This window comes from Charadrius vociferus, unplaced genomic scaffold (genome assembly GCF_000708025.1).
Source record: "Charadrius vociferus isolate BGI_N301 unplaced genomic scaffold, ASM70802v2 scaffold21, whole genome shotgun sequence".
NCBI classification, from domain to species: domain Eukaryota; kingdom Metazoa; phylum Chordata; class Aves; order Charadriiformes; family Charadriidae; genus Charadrius; species Charadrius vociferus.
Window position 1 is genome coordinate 343,705 of NW_009646850.1, and position 27,951 is coordinate 371,655.

Here is a 27,951-nt window from a genome sequence, read left to right on the forward strand (position 1 = left end):
CAGGAGTGAGAAAGTTTGAAGAGAAAAACTGGCAAGGAATGAGGTTTCTTTTAAAGATTTTGATGGTTTCATTGCATGCTCTTGTAATTAATAACTTGAACCAGTTGGGGATGGTAGATTACTTGAGGGACAACATAAGTTATGTTAAACAACAAAGAAATGCTGGGTGTAATTTGGCTGAGTGTTAATACTCAGTAATTATTCACCCCAGAACCTCTTCATTACTTACTTATGCTAAGTACCTGAATTTAAATACATTATTAAGTATCATAAGACTTAGTTATTTTTGCCCATTCATAAACTGGTTAGGTTTGTTTGTCCTTAAATTCAGAATAAATTTTGTTTACTCACGGATGACATTCCTTGCTTTTCCTATGTATTGTTTTTGTTATCTGTGTTATGCTAAAATAGAGCACATGTCTGATTTGAGATTATTTAGAGAAGCAACATTCCATCGGAGATGGGGACTGAACCTACATTAGACCTATAGAAACACAGGGAAAAGCCAGGGTACCGGTCTGTCTGTTTACTCATTAGTATATTGAATGATTTACAGAGTTAATTTAATTTGCAGTTATTTTACTCTAGTGCTTTCCTCACTGTTAATCTGGTGTCTCCAGTAACATTTCTGGACACAGAAAACAGAAACCTGAAAACCGGTTCAGAGGTCTCCAAAGCATAATTGGGCAGGGAGACATCATGAAGCAAAACACAATATTTCCCCCCTTGGTTTGGTTTACAAACTCAGAGTTAATGAAAAAGAATCTCAGTAATGTATTATAATAATTGCAATTCTTGTGATGACCCTTACCCTTTGCCAAATAATTAGATGTGATTGTGGAGGGAGTCGACAAAGGTGTTGATCAGGCAAGTGCTGGCATAGAGACAGTAACATGGTTTGTGGGTGCAGATGTGTCTGCTCAGAAAGAGCGTATAAACAGGGGTGACAGTTTGGTTTTGCTTTTGTTTTTTGTTTTTTGTTTAAATAAAAAAGAGGTTAATATAAATTAATGCTCTGTGTTCTACTAACGTCTCTCTTGTTGAATAGGCTTTTCAGAAAACAAATTACCTTTGATACTTATTTCTGAAGCAGTGCCACACATACAATAGTCTTTTGAATATGGTTCAAATGGGGGACACAATTTTTAGATTGAACTCCTTGATGATCTTACCAGGGCCCTTTTTAAAAAAACAGTTGCAGTAAATAGGGCATAGTTGAATAATCACTACCCTTAAGTATTTCACAAATGATTATGCAGTATATTTTTGTTTCATTTTACCTTTTTTTATTTTTGTCTGTTTCTTTTTAAGTGCCTGAGATGTCCTCTACTTACTCATAAAATATAAAAGTATCTACTTACTTATAAAAGATAAGAACATACACCAAACAAATTTGTAATACAACTCTAGTGCAATCAGTGAAGATACATCAAGGAGGAATCTTGCTTTATGTTACTAAATGCTTAATCGTTTATTATGTGGCAGCTGGTATCTGAATTGGTGCTTAGAAATTTCTATTATATATCTTAAAGGAACCAGATGTTTCCTGAAATGCTGATAAAACATGCTTAATTTGACATCTAAATGACATGTAATAAACTGTTCACGAGTTACTTGCCTGCTGATTGAAAATAACATAGACACACCGAGACGAGTTAAGATACTGAAATCTGAAGAGCCGACTTTCTTTGAAAACATCCCATCAGTTCCAGTTGAACACATTAAAATCCCCTGTAAATAACGTCATTGCAGCTGGTGTAACCCAGGAGGCCAGGTTTGCCATAGCAGTTGATCCACATACCCTCACAAAACCAATTGGTTTGTGCTAATTTCCTGAATGATCCACCTAAAGAAACACTGACCTGGATAACACTGAGATGTTTTTCAGTTTCTTAGAGCGCTGTTGCCTACATGTAATCGCGGGCTCACAAGACTACGTTGTGTGTTTAGCTCTGTGAAACCTCTAAGAAGAAGAAAGCATGCAAGTTTTTATTGTTGTTATTATTATTACTGGTTTTGTAGATCAAAAAAGAAAACATACATTTCAGTGTTCATCAAAAAGTGTGGCTAAAGGGGCACGTGCGTGACAGGCTTTGAAACACATGCCTTGTACTTTGGGTTGAGGTGGTACTCAGGGTAAGACAAGGTGATGCCAACGGGACTCTCAATAAATCTTTCATTCTTAAGAAATTTGGAAGAGGATATTTAGATGGAGGGAGATAAAAAGTCATTGATTGCCCCAGGAAGGGAAAAAGATAGGAAACAATTTTGTGAAGAAGCATGGAAGGCCCACTCTGATTCCTCTCAAAATAAAGAAATGAGAAAACCCAACTGCCCCCCATCCCTGACTTGAAGTTCAGACCTACTCCGTATCTGCATTCGATGACCGAATTTAACCTTCCTCCCTCTGAGCCAGTAGCTGAGAAGAAATGAGTTGAAACATGCCTGGCCACAGGCATGCTGCTTCATCAGCATCGCAGCCGCGGCTGGCTCCCGGGCGATCTGGAGTGGCAGTGCTCACTACAGGGGGCTGTTACCGTGCTTCGGTGAACGGCAGAGAGGGGATCTAGTCATGATTTAACCTTCAGCCTTTTTGTTTAATCTGGTTATTCGCCTCTCTCCGGTCCCAGCCTGTAAAATTCGGTATTTCTTGGTTAGGATCCTCTTTAATTTCTTCCAACCACCTCTTCTCCCTGTGGGCAGAAGAGGGTGGCAGTTTAGTTTCTATCATGATACATCCATAGCAAACAGCTCAAATAAAGGTTTCCACCCAAATTAATGTAGAAATCAATACAGTTGATGCAATTTCTGCACAGCTCCCTGCTGGCCAAGGAACACATTGCTGGCACGCACGTTTCATTGGGCAAGTTATGGAAAAATACAGAAGTTGATTGAAAATAAAAATGCAAAACTAGTAGTATATTGCAGAATACAACAACTCACACCCTGCTCCCTCCCACCACCCCCCTGAAGAAATTGCCGTTGTGGGCTAGCAGTAGCTTTCCGTAGAAAACCACAGTTCGGATCATTTTCAGGTGGATATTCCCAGTAGTGCAGACCTCAAAAGCCGAGAAGAGGAATTTCTTCAATTTTTTTTCTCTTTTGCTTGAAAACAATCACTGAGAGCAGTCACAGAAAATATCAGCTGTAAAAGAAATCTGTTGAGAAAGTCACACGTATCTGACAGGTCATGAACACACAGAGCTACAGCAATTGGATTACAACCTGAACTACAACACAGACTATGCCAAGAGCTTTCAGTATAATTCATATTTTACTTTGCTCTTCATTTGATTTGCAATTCACGTGGACTATTATGTCCAGCATGGTCTTGACAACAGCATTTGTGTAGTTTTGTTAAACGTTCTATAGTAATTCTGATGTCTTTTTACTCTTCTCTGCTCAATTAGCCTGATGTAGCAGAAAGGATATATAAAAATTGATCTGCATCAGAAATGAAACGTCTATCTCTTAAGCATGTCAGAAGTTTTAAAATTGTTTCTGTTCCAAAAACCCAGTACATTTTTACTGTTGTTTAGAGGGCAACACATCGGAGAGATGTTACAAATCAATAGTCATGAAGAAGTATCTCTGTATGAAGAGCTTTACTTCTATTTTTTGGGGGGAGTGGAAATTTGTGTTAGTCTCAGGTGTGTGGTTTTTTTTTTTTTCTAGAGAAAGCCTTTAGGACATAACATAAATTAAATCTGCCTGCAGCAGAGAGGATCATGGCTGCGCTTTCCACCACACATACCCAAGTCTGTTCTTAACCCTTTCAGAAATCTAGTATAGATGGTAGGTACTCTCAGCTGAACTGCCACTGCAAATTAAGCTATATGTGTAGAACCTTATATATCGATTTAAACTTTAATTTTACACATTGCACTTCGGGGGGAGGAGGACTCACCCACGTATAGCCCTGTTTGTGGTAAGGATTTTGGGCTCATGAAAATTATGACAACTTATACAAAGGAAAAAAACCCAACACTGAAATAGTGTGAACATTTGTAAAATATATAGATATACATTTTATTAATCTATATGCATGTATTTATATATCATGTATAAAGCACATTTGCCAATAATAAAGAGTAACAGTCGATACCTAGTGAAGCATTTGCCAATTTTATTTTTAAAGGAATTTATCAGTATACATACTATGGTCATATTCACATGACAGAATTTCCAAGTCCTGAATTGCAACACTTTGGAGAAACTTGGAGTTTTAGATGTCTCAGAAAACTGAGACAAAGCAGGAAGGTCAAAGTTCAGATGTAAGAAGTAAAGAACCGGGAGACTTCCCGAGCTATGTATGCTATTGATGTAACTGAGGTACCTCCAAGGTGAAATGAAAGCTCTCATTTTAAGGTAATATCCAGTTAAAAGGCCAATATCTGTCATTTTGGTCTGCTTATATCCAGCACAGCTTTAGTCTTTGCTGCCCTACCCTGACACCCCAACAAAAAACAGCTCCCACGACTGTTTCTCATGATGGAGACGGCCCACTGATGCAGCCCAGCTGCTGCATGGTAAAAGCTACAGGGAGCGTGTCTTCATTTGGGTTTCTTTTAATTAAGGCACAGTAAGTCACGGGCAATTTTAGCAGCACAGACAAAAGCAGCTCTTCGGCAGGCTCCTGGCTGCTGCTCCGTCCTGCTCCTCCTGGCTGCCCACCAAGCAGCTGCTGAGAATCCGGGATCAGGGTTTGTGCCTCCACACAAAACGCCTACTTTAACTGGCCGCAGCGCTAGCCCAGGCGCTCGGCCAGCTTCTCCACTGGTCTCCTCACCATCACACAGCCAACCTCTGGTACCAGAGGTGCTTTGAGCTAGAGGCAGCCTATGCGAAGCGGCTGAAAGCTGCATGGCAACCTAGGCGCCAGCTTAATTCGGCTCAGTACTTGCCTGCTTTCCAAGCATCCATGAAGGTCCTAATGTCTTCCGACAGTCTATCCCGAGAAAAAGACAAGCTTTCCCTTATTTGTGGCATAGGCTCAAAACATATTGGTATAAAGGACCGGGGTACCTACTCCCATACACACATGCAGAAACAGTGAAAGCACTGTGAAACCCAACAAAAATGTGCTTGATGGAGGCTCATACCCTGTCTGCATGCAAGTATGCAAAATATTTGCTATCACTGGGAACACCCTCATAAGTCATTTCTTGATAACATCAGAGCTTGGGGCAAAACTCTGCCTTTGAGCCATTCCCGTAATCTCTGCCAGGGGCTAAGAGAGGAAGATGCATCATTCTTCAACAAGCATCCTTGGCTATTGTCAAATGAAAGTGAAAGGAAGGGAGGAGAGAAACGGAAGGAGAATACAGAAGGAAATGGTTTAACGTCGAAGGAAAAAGAAGAGAAAAAAAGATACATAAATCTAGAAATAAAAAGCAGAGGAAGAGAAAAACAACTAATAGAAGTGTATGGAAGAAAGGGTGGAGAAGAACTGAAAGAAGGAAGAAATAAAAGTAAGGACTGAGGCAGCACGTCAGACTGACAGTGTTTTAACATTGGCAGACCCTTTCAGTACCTTGGTACCTGCCTTCTTCCTCCACAGGAGAATTCAGTCCACAAAACCATCATGGCAATTCATGCCAAGGTGTATGCAAAGCCAACTCCACCAGATCCTGCCAAGTGCCACCAGAGCGATGTGCCCTATGCTTTGCAGCGCTAGTGCCTCGCTTTCTGCTCAAGCCTCCTCCTTTTGCAGCTCCTCCAGGCACCTCCCTGCTGTCAGGGTTGGTTTCTTTCCGGCTGGGGCTTTCAAGCTCTGTTGAAGGCAAATCTCTTGGTACTTTGGCTAGCGGTTCCATAGGCCCACAGCATCCTAGGAGTGCCACTGTCTGTCACTGTGTTATTTTCCACTTCTCCATCATGATTGGATGTGTATGCACAAGAACGAAAAGGAATTAAAGCTCTTCACTTACACACATTGCAAACTAAAAACCAAGTTAATGATTTATCACTTATCCCTCTAATGAAGGCACAGAGGCAAACCAGTTACCCATAGCATCTCAAACAAGCAGATCTCCCCACACAAAATTAAAACCATGTAAGTAAAGGTATTGTCTCATTTCTATGAGTCCGTGTGCTCTTACTTCCACATCAGTATGCACTGCATAGCCTGACCTCGCTTTGCCTTCCTAGACGAGTAGGAGACGTTGTAAACAGCATGCAGAAGGTCCAAAAATCCTCTGCCCAGTTCAGGAGCGGTTCCTCCACGTGGCAGACTGTGGGGCTGTACCCGAGGCTGTTCAAAAAAATGCCGCGCATCCCTGCCTGTGAGACGGAGCTTGCAATTAATGTGAGCCTAACCCAGGAGCTGCGCTCCCCAGAACAGTAAGTGTAGGTCCTGCACCACCAGTCCACCCAGCAGTATCGGTCTGATCCACACAGGATCATATTGCCATCAAATTAGTCAGAGGTCGATAATAATACCAGCCCTGTGCTGGAACCAAAGGACAAAATATTGTGACAGGCTTGGGGCTGGATCAAAAGTTAATCAGTCACAGGTTTTGGACAAGACTTGAAGAATTAGGTATTCCAAATGATCTGATCCACTAGGTTACAAGAACTATATTGTTGAACTGCATCCCCAGAGGCAGCGTTTACTTCTGCTTATTTTAGGTGATGAATGGGGATTCTGAAAGCTGCCTGCGAAGGCACAGGTGCGACAAGCTTCACCTGTACGTCGCCTTTTTATATAGAGGCCAGAGGTAGTGTGGAAAGGCATGTTAAGCAATAAAACCCCCATAATTTATCGTAGAAAATCATAAACGGATGTGTTTGTTCTTAGACAAGGTTACTGTTGATGCCAATACAACTGTGGATTTGTTTTGTGCCTCTACAAGCCATGTACCAGTCCTAGGTAAGTACGAGGGCTGATTTATCTGGATTTATACCAGCAAGGTATCCAAATACTGTGCTGTCCTGGAAGCACCACCGAAATCAGGTAAACGGCCTCTGATATAAGCTGGCTGCTCAGCTGCCTGTTAAGCTGGGTCAGGCTCACTCTGCCACGGGAGAATTAAATTGCCTACTTTCAGCACACAATTTCAAGGGAAAAAAAAAAAAAAGAAAAACCAAAACGAAAAAACCGAAACCGTTTCCGATGAGAGATCACAGGAAGAAAGGCTTACCCCCATTAATCCTGCTGCTTAGCATCAGCCCAATTTGAACAGCATAATCATTTTCCCATTACAGAGAAAAAAATAAGATGCATTCTATTGGCTAAGGGAAAAAATAAACCAACCCACCGAGAATGGTAATACCAATGTGATCTGGAGAATGTAAATAATTCAGAAGTTGAAGGAGGAGTCATTCGATTAAAGTGGGAAAGGAAAAAATAGATTGGATGAGGGCTTAAGTATGAGCGAATGTGGTGATGAGGCACCAGAAGAACAAAGAATTAAAGGAACCAGAGCAGAAATGGTTTCATATCAGGAGGGACAAAAGTATCACTGGAAAGAAAAGAGGAAAACGGTTAACAAACCACAGACAGAGAATAAATGAAAGATGACAACAACGATGAAACCGGAAGGAAATAAAACATGCCAGTATCTAAGATTGATAGTGGAAGAATTTACTTAACAGACTCATGGCGAAAAGTCATTATCTTACAGCTAGCAACTGTATCAACGTGCACACCATAGCCGTCTTACTGAAATTAATTATTCCTGAAATCTCTACTATCTTGCCATGTGAAGAAAAAATTAAAGAAAAAAAGAAAAGAAAAAAAAAGAGAGATGTATTGAGTGAATCTTTCAAAATAATTTGTCAAGAAACACACGTTTAAAGTAGTATTATGTGCTCCATTAAAACACCAGAAAGGCTGCTTCTGTGTTGTTTCCCCCCACACCTCTACGCAGCATCCCGGAAGCAGAGTTGTTAGCGGCACATAACCACAACAGGAAACCACTTTCACCACTTTCATTAATTTTTCTAGGTATGACTAAGAATGAAACTGTTTCATAACAGGTAGAACACCAGAGGGGTTACTTAGTCTTCAACTAGGCTGAGTAGTTAAGTGGATGTTTGAAAATATAACATATTTTTTTGGAATCGCTATCCTGTAAAATATCAGCTATGAATTATCTAGAACAGTTCATAAATGTACCAACATACAAAAAGATAAAACTCCTTTCTAAGTAACTCATAATCTAGTTTAAACCAATTCCATGGATGAAACTAGTTTAAGTACAAAACATTAAAATTTTCTGTTAACAACAGCCCACAGCCTTTTAACGAGTGAACATTTTTACCAGCTGGAAACTCTCAAATAACTATACTATTCTAAAAGTCCCCCACTGATAAACTTCATTAGTTTCTCTGTGGGATTAATTTATTTAGTATTATTATGTATATCGTACGCATATGCATTATTAACAGCTTTGTAGACCTGTGCTGACTTTGCTGTTGTCCCCTTCCAGAAGCTGCCAACACCAATGAAATACCTGATGACATGTGGATTTTTTTTCCCCCCCACAGAGAGCTTATGTGATCCTTTAGCTAGAAGCGGTGGATAACCTGCAGGACCTCCTCTCCCCATTTTCTGTGTGCTGGGAGTGAAAGGGCAGGTGGTGCCACCAGGAGGGGGGTGACACTGCTGGTGTCACACACTGAGCATCCCCGGAGCCCACAGGAGGGCCGGGAGGCCACAGCACGCTGTCCTTCGCATGATGCCCTTCACATGCTTGCTCGTAGGGATGGAAGGTCAACCTCTGCAGCGCCGGTTGCTGGGACTTGCATGGCTGGCTCAGTCTGTTCCCCTGTGATAAAAAGAGAAGACATCACTCAGATGCACATTTTAAAATAAAACCAAAAGATTATAATAAGAAAAATAATCAAACATAACTAATGTATAACCCCTACATTCAGTTTTGTTTCTAAAGCATCTTTACCTTGTCTGTGACTCCAGTCCTCAGAGATGGTGGTGGTGCTGCTTATACCTCAGCCTGTGTGATGAGCCTGGTGTTTGGGCAGGGAGGCGGACAACACCTCTCTTCCCCACTCAGAAGCATTCATGTGCAGCAACTATCTTCTCAAAAGTCCACAGCTCATTGCGCTTTACAACTCAGCAACTGCAGGGAACAGAAAATTAGGGTTGAAAATATGGCTTCCACATAGAGATCAAAGTCAGTGTCACTGCATATATTGGATTTGTGATGCGGGATGGATTCTCGAGCATTCAATCTCCAAAATTTTACAAGCAGCTTAGGAGAAATAAATATTTTATTTCTCAGAACTCAGTTTTCCCCACACCTTATCTATGCACAGAACTGAGATTTCTGTAGCCATGAAAACCGGTTGTGGGAAATCAAGGATGTTAGTCAACTTCAGGTTGAAATGTGTTGAAGGTAATCTGGCACAACAACTTCAGAAAAGAAAAGATTGATTCAATTTTACATAAGATAATCATCGAAGCAGTTACAGTCCTAACATATTGCAAACTGTGTGTGTATATATATAGAGAGAGAGTATGGAAAAAATTCAGAAGTCAACTTGTTGAAATTGGAGAGAAGCAGCCAGGAATACTTTTCATTCTCTGTACAGCTTCATGACTGACTTTGTGGTTTGCTCTGAAAAGATGAAGTGTAATTGCTCTCAAAGCAAGAACAGACACAGAGCTTTTTAGAGACTGGAAAGTCATGTGTGTCTTGATCAGACATGGATTTTTTTTTTGTTCCCTAAAAAAAAAAAAAACCAAGGAAAAAAAACAAAAAAGGGAAACAAACTCTTGAGACAGAAGGAAATTGCTCTAGAAGATGAAGAGAGGCTCACACAAATGTGTACACAGATGAATTTTGGGTAATCAAAAGTCCTGCTGTTGCATGCGTGTTTGAGCAAAGCAGTCACAGGCTTTCATGCCCATCTACATTTTTATAGTGTTTTCTTTCATTCTGATTGCTTTGTAAAAACTGATGAGATAGTCGAAAATTCCTTTCGGAGCCAACCCTGCAGGTTTCGACAGTGTAGCTGTCTGTAACACCAAACGCACTGTCGGTTGAACATGGCTTTGCCACTTGCTTTAGATCCCAGCCCTCTGATTGCACCTACAAAAGTATCTGACACCCTTGGTTTAAATCTGTGAGAGCATCAAGTGCCCCCCAAAATATAAAGGCAACTTCTCACGTCTTCAGACACCAAACACAAACCGGGGCAAGAACAGCACTGAAGAGATCCATCAGTTACCACCACCCTCGTTGGCAATTTCCTGTAGTAGGTGATCATCAACAAGGTAAATCCTGTTTAAACTTAAAATTGTCTTTCGCTTGACGTGGAGGATGCAGAAGCACCTCAAGAGCAGGCCCTCATCACGATAACGAGAAGATAACATAGTCAGTTCATGACATTGAACATATACAAAGAACAGGAGGTCCAGCCACAGGTGGAGAATGTGCAAAATAGGTACACACCTGTTTCTTCTAGCTTTCCTAAAAAAAAAAAACCCAAAAAACCCAACAAAAAACCCAAACCACAAACCCAAACCCAGCTGATTTGTAGAGAGGCATTTACCCTCAGATAGTCTTGATAATAAAGCGCCAGTACTAGTTTCAAGAAACAGGAGAGAAAAAAAAAAAAAAAAAAAGCAGCGCTAAAGAAAAACTGTTCTGACCTGGTGAGGTTTTCCTGGGCTGGCTGCCCATGAAGTCAGCCTCTCAGCTCTTTAGGAGTGTGAGTGTGCTCTTTAGGAGCTGAGTATCAAAGTAACTAGAGAAGGAGGAGGAAAAAAAAAACCAACATGGTGGTGGGAATAAATAAAAATCAATGGGATCTGGGTAATCTGTTCAAAGAACAAAACTCCAATGTAAAGAATAACCCATGTAATCTTTCCAAAATAACTCCATGTTCAGGCACATTTATTTAAGAATAATTTTGCTTTCATCAAGCTTAAATTTGAAAGTGGGTTATACTGATCTGGATTAAGGGACTTGTTTTTCCCCCCCAAGATAAGATTATAGCCCAAGAAATCACCCAGATACAAATACCGCAGTATAAATCCACAACCCACCTTAATTTTCATGTGCTTTTGTGGAAGGACTCCCTTAAAAATTATTGCCATTATAAATATTTTCAAATGATACTTTGGTGGCTGCATCTTAGTTAATGAACATGGCAGCAGGGACAATTTGGAGGCTTGGAAATTTTTTCCATCAATTGCCAATCATCGCTTAGTTCAGCAGACTCAGCCCGGGGTGAAACTGGAGTGACACCACGGGGAAGGCAACAGCGGCTTTCACCTGGTGTACGTCAACAGACTTATGCTGATGTGTTTCAGATGTTTCTCCAGACTATATGTAATGACTTGGTGCTTTGTTTCCCCGCATCCAAACTTGGCCAGTCTCCCTTTTGCTGATGGCCTGGGTAGCCAGGGGTGCCCATGTGTTTTTTTTCCCAGATATTCACCCACATGTTCTTCCAGAAAGGTGGTCTGGGAATAGCCAGAATAGCAAGGCCCACCATGGAGGAGATTTTTTTTTTTTCCCAGTCCTACCTTTTTCCACTTTATTGTCTGTGCCCCTGAAATATTTATTTGATGCAGCTGCACTGCCTGCTTAACCAATCACATCTCAAACTTATTTATGAGGGATGACAGATGAGGTTACAGACTGATACATGGGAAGAGCCTATCACCACACCAAGATGGAGTAAAAAAGAATTATTCTTTGATTATTGAGAAGGAAGAGGCCTCTCCTAGCATAGCTAAACACCCCCCTGGTCATCTGCTCTGCCTCCATTACCCTCAGTGTAAGGGGAAGGACTGCCAAATCAGGGAAATGTTATTGCTAATTTGCATTTATTCAGATTATAAAAATGCATCTACTAAAGCTCACAGGTCACAGAAGAATACTTGTTTACAAGTCCCTCGGCAGAAATATTTTCTTTTTCATAGCATACTTCTCAGTGCCAAGCAGCATCAGTGACAGATTTAAACATTTCCTCCCTTTGAGCATTTAAACCTCTTTCCAATAATTACGTTAGTTCAGCTACCAGCCAGGTCACTTCCACAGGCTTTCCTGGACTGCTCAATCCAGATCCCCAGCCTTGCCCTTGCTCCAGTGGATCTGGATTTCGGACTGCAACAACCACTCACCCCCATCTCTGCATCCTCTTTGTGAAGCGGGTTGCTGCTCTCCCGCCTCTCTTTAATCTCCAGTAGCAGTTAGGCCTGGATAGGAACTGGAAAAGGGGGTCTCACCCCACTTATCATGGAAATATACCTTTCTGTGGCACTGCAAATGAGAGCTACAGATTTAAAATCCCAGAACAGGGTCAACCAAGCTCTGCCACCTTCCCTCACAGGGGCACACAGAGCTTTTTGCGGTGCATGGGGAGGCAGGTGCTTTTGGAGAGGAGTCAGGCTTCTTCTGCAAGAAATGGAAACCTTCACCTGGCAAAGGAGGGACCCAGGAGATCAAATTGTCCACCCTCACCGTTTCGCACGCCAAGCAGCTGAGCGTCAGCCTTGGGGGCAGCGCCGATTTGTCCATGCGGCGCAGCAAGCTGACAAGAAGGTAGCTCCTCCATGTGTCAGTGACCTTAAATTTAAAAGGAGTGAGGCAGTGAGCTCAGGAGGAACAAGAAGCTCCCATGGTGGGAGCAGAAGATTTCCCTGCAGAGCCATCAGCTCAAAGCATGGACTGGCACTTGCAGCCAAGCCGTTGTGACCTCGCTGGGACACTTCTGCAGCACCATGGAGTGGCAAATGTCACCTCCTCCCTGATGGGTACATCCCAGCCCTCCCACCCACTGGCTTGGACAGGCAATACCATGTGTCCATCTTTAAAGGGTGAGCACTGGGAGTGATGCCAGGGGTGGCAGCAGCTCTCCCACCAGCACCTCCTTGGCTGGATGAGGAGGCACATCCATGCCATGGTGGCACCAGGGCCTCTCACAGGCTGACCCCAATCCAGCACTGTTTCTTTTACTTGGTTTCACCCTCGTGGGCCCACCAGAGCTGTGGTGCGGAGGGGGGTGAGGGGCAGGTGACGACTTAGGAGGTGGAAAAGCTATTTGCAGCATGTGCCTGCAGAAAGCGTCCTGCTGTGCTGCATCAAGCGTGATGAGGTCTGGCAGGGAGTCGCATCTCCTTCCTCTTCTGAAAGAAAACCCCTTGGAAATATGAGGTTAAAAGCTTCCCCCCTCCCTTCCTGGCCACTAACAGCAATTTTGTTTAGCTGTTTCACCCTAGGTAGACATCTTTTCGTGTAACTTAACGTGCTCACTGCCTGAAAATAACCTCATTTACTTGTCAGGATGACTTGAGGACTGTATGCAGGGGCAGTGTGTCCATTCATACTTTTGTTGCTACAGTCCTGACTCGCGGTATAACTAGCCTGGGCACTGTACTGGTGATGAGCTCACTGGGGGATGTGGTGGGACCACCAAAGCTGCAGTAAAATATCACTCCCTCCCCAGCACACAAAGCAGACTGGTTACTGGACAGGGTCCCAGTGTCACCACCCATAACCAAGCTGGTGGAAATGGCAAGGGCATGTCTGAGCATCCCTCCTCCTCTCCCTTTGACCACACAAGCAGCAGGCTTTGGCTGAGCCCACGTGTAAGAAAGCAGCAACCAGGAGCAAAGACTTTTCCAGAATTAATGCAGGAACAGGTAACTCAGCCAGCAAAGCCTTCACTATCTGGCAACAGCTGTCAGGCACCAGTGCCCGATCTGCTCACTGTTGATTCATTCCCCTGTCTTCTCCAGATCAGGTGTTTCAGCTCCTTTCCTCGAGGTCTCTGTCCGTATCACGTTTGGACTGTGAGCCACTCAGTGGCTCAAGGGACATGTGGCCATCACAAGGTGCTGCTGTGGCGTTGCAGCTACTGCACTGGCACCACGTTAGCTTTTGGAGCGATTAGTTGTCTTATTTATTTTCCAAGGCTTTTGAAGAAGCTGTTGCCAGATGCTCTTTCAGGTACACCCTAAGCTCTTGCAGCTGACAGATGTTTCTGGTGCTGGGGTGTTCTCTCCTGCCTTCATCAGCACCTCTGGCCAAGCTCCCCTGTCTAACCACAGCCCAGAGACCACCCACTCGCACCATGACGACACTGCACACCAGTGCTGGAGGAAGATGTTAACTGGATCCGCCTTTGTAAAGCAGAGCTGCCCCCTTGGGCAAGCCCAGCTCCTTTCGACGAGGGGGCTTCCCACCTGACTGTGCCTGGCCGGCTCCCAGGGCTGGGGACAGGCACCGCAGCTTCTCTTCCACCGTGTCCCAGAGCCCGGCCTCTGCTTGTCCACAGACCATCACAGACCTTCTCCTGCTCCCATGGGAGAGCACAAACACAGTACTGCACTGCCTCCAAGGACCAAAGATTTGCTTCCTGTTCAGTCCTGTCCAGTTTTTTTTAATTTCTTCCTCATTCTTCTTGCTAGAAGGGATGTGCCACCCTTCCAGCCAGACAGTCCCTCTGGCCTTTTGCTACCTAATCACTGTGTTAATCACATACCTTCCTGGATGAGGATAGGGAAAGCTGTTTCTGCATGACATCTATTACCTCTAACATTTTTCTTTCTTTAAATATAAAGTCCCTCCTATAATTTCTTTTCTTTTTTTTTTTTTTGTAAAAAAAGCTCAGATATCTATTTAAGATCGGGAGTGTATCTGGAATCATGAAACTTCATTGTTAATCAGCCGGTGACTTTGGCTGGGCTGACATTCTCCTGGCTATTTTTAGAGTATGACTCAGACACTGCGCTACGGAGCCTGCAAAATCCCTGTGGGCTGACACCAGAGCCTCATTCAAAGCTGTGCTGAAGCATCACGCGAGAGGGGAAAGGGAGTCAAAGTGGGCAAAGGCTTTTGTTCACCCGCCTTGGGGGCTGTCTTTAGAAAAGCAAGTAAACATGGGAAGCGAGGTATTATGGCAACATAGTGGGATATTAGGAACTGGAAGGGAAATCCTCTTACCTGGCTCTCACAGGAACATTTCCATCACAAATTGTTGAGCTGGTGGAAACAAAACCAGAGCCTTGCGAGTGCCCGCTCCTAGATGCGTAGCTGAAAACCCAGAAGAGAAATTTTGAGGGTTCCCCCCCTGCCCCACACAGCCAGACCCATGGGTAATTGAAGCCTCCGCCTCCCTGCCTGTATGAAAGTCCATTGCTCAAGTCTCACCTGGTCTCCCTACAAGTTGTTGTTGTGAAAAGACCTGCAGACCCAATTTAGTGACTCGTTTTGGTAGGGTCCAAGGGTCCAGGAGTTATTGGGGTTGGGAGGCGGGGGGCTCAGGGGGGAAAGTCTTTTGTGAACTGCCTTGTTTCTATGCATAACAAAGTTATGCATCGCTTCAGAGAAGGTTGACGGGGAGATCCTTGGAGGCTAGATCTTGCACATGTTTAAATCCCTGTGTGGTCTCCGAGACCTGCCCATTGAAGCAGCATGTCACTGGAGAAGAAGCTGTTCCTGCAAACTGGGTTTCTCTTAAAGATGATGCAACCTGAGCTCCCATCAATCAGCTTTAATGCAAGTCAAAAGTAGTCAAAACTTTCCAAGAGTCAAATCCTGGAGTTTTATTTTTAAGTATTTTCTTTCTTTTCTGATAGCAGAAAATATACTTGGTCTGAAGTGCACTGGAAACTGACTGCGTACTGGAAAGAAATCATCTAAGCAGTTATCTATTGCTTGGCATGAATGCCCTCAAGTACGTATCTGACCCGAGCGCGAGCAGGTGGTGAGGTATCTCCATACCCAGTCTAGACATGGGTAGCCAGGAAGGTCTGCGGGGGCGGTGGGGCCAGGAGCCTACCCCCTAGGCTCCTAAAGAGCCTGACCCTCTCCGTCATCTGAAAAAGGAAGAAATAAAAGCTATTGTGGCGGCATCCGTACCGCTAAGCTCTTATAACGCAGAGAAACGGTGCTTTGGGAAAGGTCAAGCTGTCTCCTTCCTATCGCCCGTCCCCCAGCTCTCACGCTCGCTTGGCCTGCTGATACCCATCACCTGGGTATTACAGCAATGTATTAACTAGGGCTTGAAATTAATAAAATTGCTTTCAACTATAGCTCTGTAACACACCATAATTAAAGTTAATCATTTGCTGAGCGCTGTGGTGCTCCCGATTCCCCCCTAACTGCAAATGGGGGTCACCTGGACAACTCCAGGCAGCTGCTAAGCCTTCCTGCTGCATCGGAGGGGGAGAGGAGGCACTATTAAAAACCCCATCCCTCCTGCACAGGGCCTTCCCCGCTACCTCCTGCTATCCAAGTCTCCAGTGCCTGCTCCCTTGCTTGCTTTGAGATGCCAGTCTGTCCCGTCCCCACCCCACCCAGCAGAAGCAGGGGTTTCCTTCATTTCTTCCTTTATTTCTCGGACATCTTCCAATCCGATCACACGTGTGAGATCTGAGCTGAGCCTGTGGCAGGGCCAGCCTGCCTCCAAAGTCAGTGGTGCTACATCGATTTCTATCGGCCGAGGGCCTGGCACTCAGCCTTCCCAAGGAGATGTTACGGGCAACTCGATATCGAGACATAAAACATTCATGGCATGTTTAACCCGGTGCTGCGGTAATGCACATGGATGGCAGAAAGCATTTTATCCAGGCCCCGCCAGCCAACAAGTGAGCAGTAGAAAGCTTTAAGCCTAAGGAGCTTGTGGTTTTGTTTGTTACTATCCTAAAATTATTTTAATTCTAGTTAGTGCAACTAGAAATGTTACTTGTGACACCATCGTCTTAAGCAGCAGCAAATCCCACAGATCAATAGGACATTGCATTATGGCATTTCCTTTCGTTGCTTTTAGATTTCATCTTTCATGCCTTTGTCTCAGGCAGGAGTAAATAACTACATGAGTGTTTTCTGCAACGGCATTTTACATATCCCTTCAGCTTCCTGTGCAAACCAAGTAATGCGCTTTTTGATATCCATCTTTAACCGGGGTAGAAAGTGCTTTGTATCCTACAAAATTTACGAGCCTCTGGGTGCTTCTTATGGCAGATATTAGTTTTCTGAGGACTGACAGCTCCCAAAGACGGGCTGCAAGAGGCACAGCCTTCCATATATACAGCGAGCGACTTCCCTCGCTAACGTGGGGTTTGTATCGCATCCCTGCGGGGCAAGCTTCCCCGCCACCACGTTGCCCGGGAAGCTGGGCTTGTGATGCTCTGAGCATGCAGGTGAGCAGATGATGAGCAAAGGTGGGTGATAACCATCACTGTGAGAGGCAGCTGGCTGCCGGGCCCGAATTTCTGTATGTACAAACTGTAGAGAGATTATGGACTCCTCATAGCCAAAGAGCAAAGCTTTTTTGGGGGGGAGTGGGATAAAATAATCCTAAACAAATAAAAAAACCCCAACCCACCATATTTCTAGCTCATTCATACACACCCCAGACACAGAGAACCACCTTTCTCCTCTGCCTTTTTTGTGACCAACAAGAACCAGAGTTGCATGAGCACAGCCAACACGGGAAGGTGTTGCTGCAGAAAATAGCTCCTCCTGTGTGATCAGAATATGAACAGCTGAAAACTTGCGCTAAGAGGATAAGAGAAAAAGAAAAAAACAACACGCACTGCATCAAAGCAACTGCACTGCCTTTTACCGGTAATTTGCTGCCAGCTCCTGGCCAGGATCCCTCAGGGGGACACCACAGAGAGGACTCCTGCCCTGCCCCTTCGTGTACCGCTTAAAATGCTTTTGAGGGATTGCTCCCTGCAAAGAAAAAGGGACTGGGAAAGGCCCGTACAGTGCCTGACATGCCCTGTTGGACTGGTTTGGATGGTGCTCACATTTATCTGGTTTCTCAGACATGGGCATCATCAGCAGGAGACCTGACTGATTGGGGACATTTTCCCCTCAGGCTGGGACATGGGGAAGAAGATGGCAGCTCTGGGCTTGGAGCATCCCCAAGGGTGGGTAGGGACCTATGGCAGCTATTTGGGGCTCAGCCCTGACCACCAGCCGGGGCACATTCCCTGCTGAAGCCATTGCACCCACATAAATACTGCTGGGGTGTAAAGAAACGAGGAGGCTGTGTCCTCTGTTATGCCCAGGACCTGCATGGAGGAGGTGGCTCTCCCCTTCCAGCTTCAGCGGGTGCACACCCAGTACAGATGCTGAAGCAGCACCAGCAACAGAGACTGAGGGAGACCACCTTTCCATGCCCTGTCCTGGAGGACCGACGTCTGCTGCACCCATCAGCCCTGCCAGAAAGGGAGAGGGGTGTCCCCAAGCCACAGTGGCCATGCCTCGGGTGACGCTGCTGACTGCTCTTTGGTAAAAGCAGTCTGTCACGGCCTCCCTGCTCCAAGGTGCATGGAAAGAGGGGTTTGCCTTCCCCCAGCGCTGCAGGGGGTCACTGACATCTGGGGACTTCCCTCCCTGCCCTGGGGCAGGGCTGAGGTCACCGGATGAGCCTCCTGGCTTTCATGGCCATTGCTCCCTGGTGCTGAGCTCTCCCTCCACACCAACTCCAGCCCTTGGGTCGGGCTGGGGCTGTGTGGTGGTACAGACCTCCCCCCAGGGCCGCATTGCCATGTCGACACCAGCCAACATCGCTCTTGCTTTAGTTACAAGGGTGGTGGGCCCAACGTGGTTCTTGTTTCAGTTGCAAGTGCAGTGAGTTGGGACAATCTGGCACTTGCTGAGCTTGCCTACTGGGGCAGCGAGTCAAGACAACCTGGTACTTTCTTGTCCCAGTGCAAGTACGGTGAATTGGGATGATAAGACACTCCCTAGCCATACTGGGAACCCCTGCTGCCTGGGAAGCGTACTCAAGAACCCTCCTGCCCAGATCACAAGCCCTCTCTGAAAGTTGCCAAGATCACCTGACAAGAAGCGTGGCCACAATGGAAAAGCACTGACCAAAGTCAACCATCTTATGACCCTATAAAAATATCGATCCTAAAGCGAGCGCTCCGAGATCCCAGCAGGCTGCTATGCCATGTTTCACAACACAATTCAGACCGCCCACTGATGGAAGCCGACGAAGGGGTAAGAGTTAGGAGTTTCAGACCATCTGCTAACAAAGGGAAGAGTGAGTATAGTTCAATTTCAACCACTGGCTATTAAGATTTACTATAATCTGAAGAAAAGGAAACATCTTAATCATAGGTTAACCTCCATATCTGTTTGTGTGTGTGATTTGATTTAGGAAACTCCATCATAAGTCACGCATGAATCCTGCCATTTTTGACTTTAACTAAGTCACCATGTTGATTATAGCAAATTTTGTTAAATCACTCTGATAACTGGCTGATGATTAAGCATCGTTAAAAATCCTACAACCTAATCCTGTGTTAATAACGCTTAAACTGCTACTACCCTCAAGTCGTGCAGGATCTTAAATTAACATTGGTGACAGGCTGGGTCCCCCGGCGCCATCCCCAGGCCCAGCGGTGCCGCTCCTCTGGGGTGCGGCGCAGAAGCCGGGCAGCTTCATGGGATGCGGCACTTGGTAATGTAAAGCTACCACCATTTAGTTACATTTTTGCAGCTCCTCTCCTAATTTTCTTTTCATAACCACCCCGTGAACACACGCACCCAGAAACGCTCGAGAGTCCCTTGCGTACACGAAGCCAAACGCTTGCCTGAGATGAACCTGTGGCTCTGCTACTACTGTGGGCTCGACCCACCATCACCTGGGCTTTCTGAACCTGCCCCTTTATCCAAACCACTGCCCCAATGTACAACTCTTCAGCCTTTTTTCCCTCTCCAGTCAGGTCACATTCAACAGCATCACCTCTCTGCCATTCGCACGTCCTGCCCCGCTTCTTTCCTCCTCCTTTGCGAGTTGGACTACATCAGAAGAGGCACTGCATGGATCAGATTTTTCCAAATATCCTGCTCCATTGTAGCTATTTAAGAGGTATTTATTTAAGGCACAACTCGTTTGCAGCTGTTTCCATGCGATAATTTGTTGCCACATAATAAGCTCAAAGTCAGGTCGACCCAAAGAATTAGAGCAGTAATGGAGAAAAAGTAGAGAAGGAGGGGAAACGCTCCTGAGCATCAAAGACTTCTGCAGAAGAGAGCGATGAAGGACATACAAGCATAACCCGAGGGATGGGAGGCCAGATTGCAACCTCACTGAATGAGGGTCAGGAGTAAAGCCAGCAACACCTGTGGGGTTGTAACAGCAAACTGGGACTGACCCAGAGGCTCCAGGCTGAGAAAAATCATACAAAGGAAGAGAAATTTAGGGGGGCTCCATCCATTGTCATGTCTTACTCCTGTGGGAAACAAAGGCACCCAGCAGGTCTGCAAGCAGCTGGTAGGTCTGACTCCTGCTGCCTGCTCCTCCATCAAAACCACAACGTCCTGTCCCATGGGTCTCTCCCACCGAGATGCTGCCCCAGCCCAAGCTATTGGTCTTCTCCTTCAGTCACCAGCGTCCCTCCAGCAAGAAAGTCCCAAACTGCACCTCTCCCACAGCCCTGCTGAGCTTGTGCTCTCACAGCTCACACCAGTGGTCCAAGATTATCGGTTCCCAGCTTCAATGGTTTCCATAAAAAAAACCAAACCAACAAAAAAAAACCAACCCAAACAAACACTTCTTCCTTAACACACACACACAACATGCACAACACTAAATCCTCCCTCCAGCCAGCTGAACATCCGAGATCTTTATAAAAAAATGAAGTATTTTAACATGTTGCTTTCAAAAACTTTTTTTTTTTTTAAAAAAAAAAGGGGGGGTCAGAAGTGTCACCTCCTTCTGAAGGGAAGAAAATGGAAGCATGGATGCTGTTTGAGCTTTAAACACTTTAATACAAGCTCTAAATCAGGTCCTTGGAATAACTGTGGCTTCTGCAATCCCTGTTTGGTGTCAGAGGACCACAGCCCTTGGAAAGGGGGTAGCAAAGTTAGTGAGAAAGGAGCAACAAGGATGACCATATTTACGGTGAAGTACTTAAAGCAAGAGAAAAGCATTTGACTGCCTGGCTGTCAGCAAGCAGTACATAAACCTCAAGGCAAGAGGGATCTCTGCTTCCATCCAAATTAGAGAATAAACAAGACGGATAATGTTTCCTAACACCAGCAAGAGTAACTGTATTTAGGAATGTTTCCGGCATTACAATCAAGGGCAAACCAAAGCAAGCTGACTTTGCTTCTCTTCTGCTAAAAAGTCAGAAACCGTATTTACGCTCCACACGCGGTTTGTATGTGCCACTTGTGTGGCATCAGACGTCTCGGAGATGGCCGAATGCATTTCTGAACTGCTCCATTTAATATCTCACATGTCTGAGGAGCGAGATTCAGTAGCACAGATTTGCTCCTTCACTGGCAAAGTTTCATCTCGAGGGAGATGATCTCACCGCTGCATAAGATTATCATCTTCAACACAGGAGAGAGAAACTCTCATAGTCAGAGCGAAGCTACTTCGCCATTGACGGAGTCTGGCTGCCAACAAAACACACGTATGACGCTCAAACAATAACTACCACCCCACCCCCCACTCCTCCCCCTCCAGGCCTGGGGGGGGCAGAAAAATTTGCTGGTTTTATGCCCTTTATCTAAGGATGCACTCAGTTGGTTCACTCAACACTCCATCAGCAATTTACCCAAATTAAGCCCACGCTATGCAAGGATTGTCAGAGGTCCTACAGACCCCACACTGAGATGGGTTTGGGGTCCTCAGGGCCTTTTAACACTGATCTGCCTGTGAAAAGCAATGTTGTGGCTCTCACTCCTGCCCACACAGCCCTCCCACATCACCCTCCTGTAGCGGGAGCATCACTCCTGTGGCATTTAAGACATCACTGCTCCTGAGTGGACATTTCTGCTGTGGACTGCATCAGGCTGACCACCTCCAGAGGTGGATGCCTCCCTCTCGGTGGGCGGGAAAGCTTGGGGGAGATCATCAGGTTTAGTAGAAACGGGAGGGGAACCCCCCCTGCCCCCTTACTGCCCTCTCGCCCCCCGCAGCCCTCCTGGGCAGGGGGAGTTGGGGAGGCACAGCTCAGCTCTGCGGCCGTCCCTGGGAGTCATGCTGCTGAGCGGGACCCCGGCTCAGAGAAACTGCTCCCTCCTCACCCTGACAAGGAGGCAGCCACCAGGGAGCCCCCCACCCACTATTTTGGGGAAAATAAACTTGCCTTTTAATAAGGGCTGCATGACAAAGCCAGGCAAAGTGAAGGGCACCGGGTAGCGATACACCAAGTGCACTCAAGCAGCACTTTAGACCATGACCTGGGCAGACCACTCCAGCAAGGGACAACCAGCTTCAGGGAAAAAAAAACAACCAAACAAAACCAAACCACACCCACATTTTCATACCAGTTAAAGCACAGTCCAGTCCTCTCTTCACACCCTGAAGAACAGGTCCCCAACGTTGCTCTGAGCCCTCTTCTTCTACCAAAAAGAAGTCAAAGAAAGCAAGAGAAAGCCAAGCAAGCAGCACTTTACCTTCACAGGGGCAGTGGGTTTGCTTTATACCACCCCAGGTACTGCAACTACCTTCCCAGCCTGCAGGAATCACCTAAACTGGGCATTGCTAACAAGTCATCACACCCACGCAGGGAATTTGGGCAGCTGCTTGTATTTAGGACTTCACCGGGCAAAAGCAGAGAGAGACTTCTGATTGTTTCCTTGGCACTAATGATCTTCTTCAGAGCAGCTTCACAGCTGAAAGTCAGTCAGGGTCAATTTTCCATAAGAAAATCCCCTTCTCTACTGTCCTTTAGGGTGATTATTTTAAAAACACCGCCCTCATCAAAACAGCACTGTAAGTAACGCACTTTTGTGCGATTCTCCTCATCCACCCTTTGGTATTTTCTGACTCTCAAGCCAAGCTGAAAGCAAAACTCATCTCCTGCCTCCTCAAAGCTCCTCCGGAGCCACCTGGCTGTGAACAACCTCCTCTGCTCCCCCGGGCAGCGCTGGTGGGAGAAGAGAATGGCTGCCGAGCATCTCTCTGCAGGTGTGAGCATCTCTCTGCAGGTGAACGCACACCGGGGCTGGGAGACACGGAGCAATTCATACCCTGAAGCTGCACTGCCAGCCTGGGTTGCACCTCACGGGTACGAAACTCGGCCTGGAGAGGTGAGGATGTTGGCGTAGGTGATGAACGGTACAGAAGCAGACCTGCATTTCGGTTGAACCGTGTCCGGTTGAAGGCGTCTGTGTACAACCCGGGGTTTCTCGTGGTTGGGCTGGAATAGGACGTGAGATCCGACACCCTACAACAGGCACCATGCTTCAATTTGGGTTTTCTTTACCCCACCTAAAGCTGTGCTCTAGTTTGAGGGCAATTCCCCACGCAGGGTGACTCTGGCAGTTCATGCCTGGGTCTGTTCCTCCACAGACCGATCCGTAGCCAAAGCCGTGCCCAAATAACCCACTTTTAAAAGATGTAAGTGTGTGCACAAACAGAAGTTTGCTTTAAAAACACTCCTTTAGCTAAAGCGTAGCTAAAACGTGCCATCCCCTTCACCCAGGGGGTTGGGGCTGTGGCGGGGGCAGCAGCGCTGCCCTCCAGCCCCGCTCTTGTCCCTGTCCTGCTGCTCCCTGGCTGCTAAAGCCACTGTCACCAGGTGTCCTGCCTGGGTTTTGCTTCATTTTCCCTATGAACTGGGGCAGCGCTCCTGCTCCCCTCCGCCGAATCTGCTGGCTACTGGGCCAGACGGATGCTGGGCAAGCGCAAAACCAGTTGCCCTTACAGCTTTCCCGCAAATACACCTCGGGGGACCTCTCCAAGTGGCTGTCAAGGGCTGATTGCAGCCCTTCAGTGACTTCGGTCCCTCCGTCCCCATCCCGCAAGATGCTGTGCTGCGCCCCAAACCTGGAAGGGTTCGTTTTGGGGGACGACGACGGACGGGACGACGACCCCTCCTGCGCTTCCTCACGCCCTCTGAGAAGGGCAGAGAGCTTTTTCCCCACCGACACGGCGCCCACGGGGCCGGGGGAACCCACGGGTGTCGGCTCCCGCCCGGGGCCAGGCTGTGCATTCGCGGGGCGTGGGAGCCTCCTGCTGGAGAGACGACAAATATCACGACAATTGTAACGGAGAGCGGGGGGGCAGGCAACCCCGTCGGGCACCCCCGGGCTGAGGGACACCGCTTGGGCTCTGCGTGGGTACCTGCAGGTACCACCCAAAACCCGTAGGAGGTGGGAGCGTTTTCCATCACGGTGCTGGGTGACACTTTGGCTGTGTCCCCGCCATGGGTTTTGCGTCCATCCTCCCTTCCTGGCATCGTGCTCTGGCCGGGACCCCCCTTCCCCATGCCATGGAGTTTAGGAAAGGGCAGTGGGGCCTGAGAAAGGGCAGCGAGGACACATGCCGGGGCATGGAGCAGCGTTTCACAAAACACGACCTCAGCCCCCGCAGCCGGGAAGTGTTGACACCACGGGGACATAATAGACCTCTGCAAAACCAGGAGTGTTGTGCAGGGGGGACACGGTGCCTTGGTGTTACTCCTCTGTGGGCATCTGGTCTCGGCTGAGTCAGACGCAGGCTGGGCAGGCTGCTGGTCTGAGCTGGGGTGGCCGCCCCAAGCAGGGACAGAGGAACAACTTCATCTGAGCTATGGGCTCTGACAGACAAGCTCTGGGGCTCTGCCAACACATCTAAGGCGTTACCGCTCCCAGACGGCTCCTCTGTCCCTCTGCCAGGAGCTACCATGCTTTCCCAGCTGGAGCGGGAGGAGGGACATCTGCCTGGGCTTCAGCTACCATGAGTCACTGCCGGCCTCCCCGTGCAAGCCTGTCTTTGCTCTCAGGTGAGAAGGTGGCCCATAAAGGCAGCTGCTGAGATGCAGATGTCCAGGAGGATGTCCAGAGGAGCGATGTGGCAGCCTGCAGCAGAGGCTAGCCCAGGCACATGAGGCTGGTGACACTTTGCCCGTGTCTGCCGCTGCCAGGGCTTGCCGGCAGCTTGTCTGCACGGGGATCAAAAACTGAGGATTGAGCGTGTTGCGAAATTACACCCTCACTTGCTGAGCACTGCTTTCCTGTGGCTTACCTATGATAAATACACTAACCCATTAAATGTCTCTTGGGCCGCAAAGTCCTCTTATTCCCTCTGGGATGCCCCCAGACCCCATCTCCCCGTGTTACAGAACTGCAGTCTCGGAGTGGTTTTTCCAGAGTGGCTCCCCAAGACCCGGCGCAGACGGCTGCGGTTCCCCTTCAGGCACCCTCAAGCGTGCAGCGCGAAGCTGGCTTGCTTTCCTGGCACGGTTTGGGTGTCGCGGGACAGAAGCAACCCTGGGACGGGCAAATCATTGCACAGCGCAAATCTGGATAAATTCCCTTTGAATCCCGAGTCCTCTCCATTGATTGTGCGGGGTCTGAGGGTCATGTCCTTGAATCACAGGAGCGACTGCAATTTGCCTTATTCCTTCTGGAGAAAAAAACCAAAAAAACACCAAACAAAACACAAAACAACCCCAAACCCCAACAAAAACCATCTGTGATCAGCACAGCTTTATTTAGGTATTTTGCCCAGAAGTGAATCCCATCTACAGTAGAGAGTGACGTAACCCAAGCCCTGAGTATGTGCTTGCATCCTGGAATTAATCGCCGCGCGCCCCTCGTTATTTATAGCCCTGCTGCCATTCCCAGCGGCTCCGCGCTGCGTTACTTCTGCCACGCGACGCGGGCGCGCCGCCCTCCCGCCGCAGCACCGCCGGCAGCTGCGTTGGGTGTGCGGGTCACATCGCAGCCGCGCACAGCTGCCTGCTGGGGAAAAATCCGCCCCGCTCCCTCGTTCCCCCGGCCGGTTATGAAATGAAGGCAGGGAACAAAGCGGCGGGCAGGGAGGGAGCCGTGCAGGGAAGAGTGAGACCGGATTCCTTGGCTAGCAACACCAAAAATCTCCTTCCACAGGGTTTGTTTCGGTGCGGAGGGCTTCTGCCTTCGGAGTGGAAGGATGGGGAGCTCCAGGCTGTGCCACAGGTTGGGAGGGGAAAAATAATCCCCAGCGTTGCGGATAAAGCCATGTTAAATGACATGCGGTCTTCCAGCTCCGAGGCAGCTTGCTGCCCCTCCGTCGCAGATGGCAAGAGCAAAGCCCAGAGGGAGGGAGGCACGGGGGAACTGGGGGAGCTGGGTGCGATCCAGCTCATGTGTCCTCGTTTGGGTGACACAGGACTAATTTATCTTCTAATGCTTGGGAAGACCGTGCTTTTAGAAGACTCCGTTGTCTGAATTTGTGAAAATATTTACTTTATAGCCAGCTATGGTGTGCGGGTTTCAAGGTCTCGGTGTTTTGGAGCCAGCCAGGTGCAGGGACGAGGAGGAGCGAAACCCGGGCACCTGACCCACGCTGGCCAACAGGATTGTTTCATACCATCAACATCACATTCACTATAAATTAGAAAGTTTGCTGTGAAGTTCTCTCTCTTCCTTGATGGCAGCGATCCTGAGAACGTCATGTCCCAGTGCCGGAGCCCTGAGCCCTTCCCTTCCCCCCGAAGCCGCAGCGCTGGCAGTGCCCCACATTCGCTGTCACTGCTGGGAGCACACAGCTTCTACTGACAGAATTGGCTGAGTAAATTCTTTGCATATTCTGTATTGGTATCAGGATCAATATTAGTTCTTTAGTGCTATTAATGTTAATTATCTAATCTTACTCTACTAAATCTGTCTATACTTCAACTCTTGGGTTTCCTTGTTTTTCCCGATTCCCTTTCCCGGGTGGGGAGGGCTCATCGGGTGATAGAATGATGGTCTAAAGGACAATAAATTGTTATGGGTCTCTCAAACCATAACACCGTGGCTGCTGCCTTCCTCGCCCCCAGGCTGAAATCTGAGTTTGGGCCCCAACCGATTCGGCATGTTGATGCCTCGAACGCAGTGCTGCGGCCGAGAGAGAGAGGCATTCGCGCTGGTGGCACCGGCCAGCGAGCACAAAATGTGGGCTCGGCCGGGTCCCTGCTCCGGCCGGGATTTAGCCCTCCTGTAGGGATTTCTGTCTGCCTCCTTGTGGATCTACCGGAAAATTTCCCTTCAAGTCTCTTACGTTTCTTTTAGGCGGGATTTTTAGTGTGCCTCGAAGCTGTGGTAAGCAGCCCACCTATGCCGGATGGCACGACAACCCCTGGGGCTCTCCCACGGCCCCCCGCTCGCAGGGATGTGGAGGGAGGAATCGGGCGAGGGAAGAGAGGCCGGACGACCCCTCACAGCGGCAGTGCCGTTCCTACCGTGGCGTGTCAGATCTGTCACCTTTTAAAGCCATTTTAACACATCACACCCAGTTTCTGGGGTGAGGCTGCAGGTTTCCCTTGGGGAAAAGCTTTTACCTCCCTCTGCCAGCCGCGGCTTTCAAAAGAAGTTGAAGGACGGGGGGGGGAAGCAGGGCAGGGACTGGGGCTGGAGCGGTGGCACAGAGGCCAGGTTGCCACTCGGGTCCCTTCCCGCTATAGCTTCTGCCTCTGGTGAATGCCACAGTCCGCAGCGACTGAGCTCGGGAAGAAACAATCCGCAAGTTTCACACATCGGGAACCGTCGGTTTTACACACTCTGTTAGAAAACGTGTGCGACACAGTAATCAGATTCATTTTATTAAAAAAAACTTGCAATAAAATTCCTTGGAATTCACCATCTTAACTTTGAGAGTTGCAATATTTTACTAGTACATAATAACACAGTCTCACATATTTACATTATAATCCTCTATATAACAAAAATAGCCATGTTGTACTACTGAATAATGCTTCCAAATATTAGCCTCAACATTTCGGTACTTCCCCCAGCTGAGTCACTGTCCATGCTCTTTAGCATTTACAGTATATAACAAAGCAAGAAGGAAAAAAAAAAAAAAACAAAAAACCCAACAAAATAAGTTGTGTGCCTCATAAGTTCAGGCAAATCCCTTTAAGATGGTAGTTCTCCCACATTTTTCAAGAGAGATAAAGTGCATTGGAGGGGAAGATGTAGATGTTAGAAAATACCAGCAAAGAGTTAAAGTATATTCGCAATACTGTACAGAAAGTAACGCTAGAAAAAAAGGCTCGCTTCACAAACTGCTACTGCACTGTTTTGGCAGCAAGTCACAGGTAGCACC

At 47.2% G+C, this 27,951-nt stretch overlaps 1 protein-coding gene across 1 annotated transcript in view; it reads right to left on the bottom strand.

Annotated features, from left to right (window-relative positions):
* Nucleotides 1-24,139, bottom strand: part of TBC1D9 (TBC1 domain family, member 9 (with GRAM domain)) — an 82,402-nt gene extending 58,263 nt beyond the window's left edge. Inside the window, exons 1-3 of the mRNA XM_009894173.1 lie at nucleotides 24,003-24,139; nucleotides 23,728-23,913; nucleotides 22,929-23,125 (exon numbers count right to left, since the gene is read on the bottom strand). Of these exons, the coding sequence (XP_009892475.1) occupies nucleotides 22,929-23,125; nucleotides 23,728-23,913; nucleotides 24,003-24,139 (520 nt within the window). The remainder of the gene's footprint in view (nucleotides 1-22,928; nucleotides 23,126-23,727; nucleotides 23,914-24,002) is intronic.
* Between the last annotated feature and the right edge of the window lie 3,812 nt (nucleotides 24,140-27,951).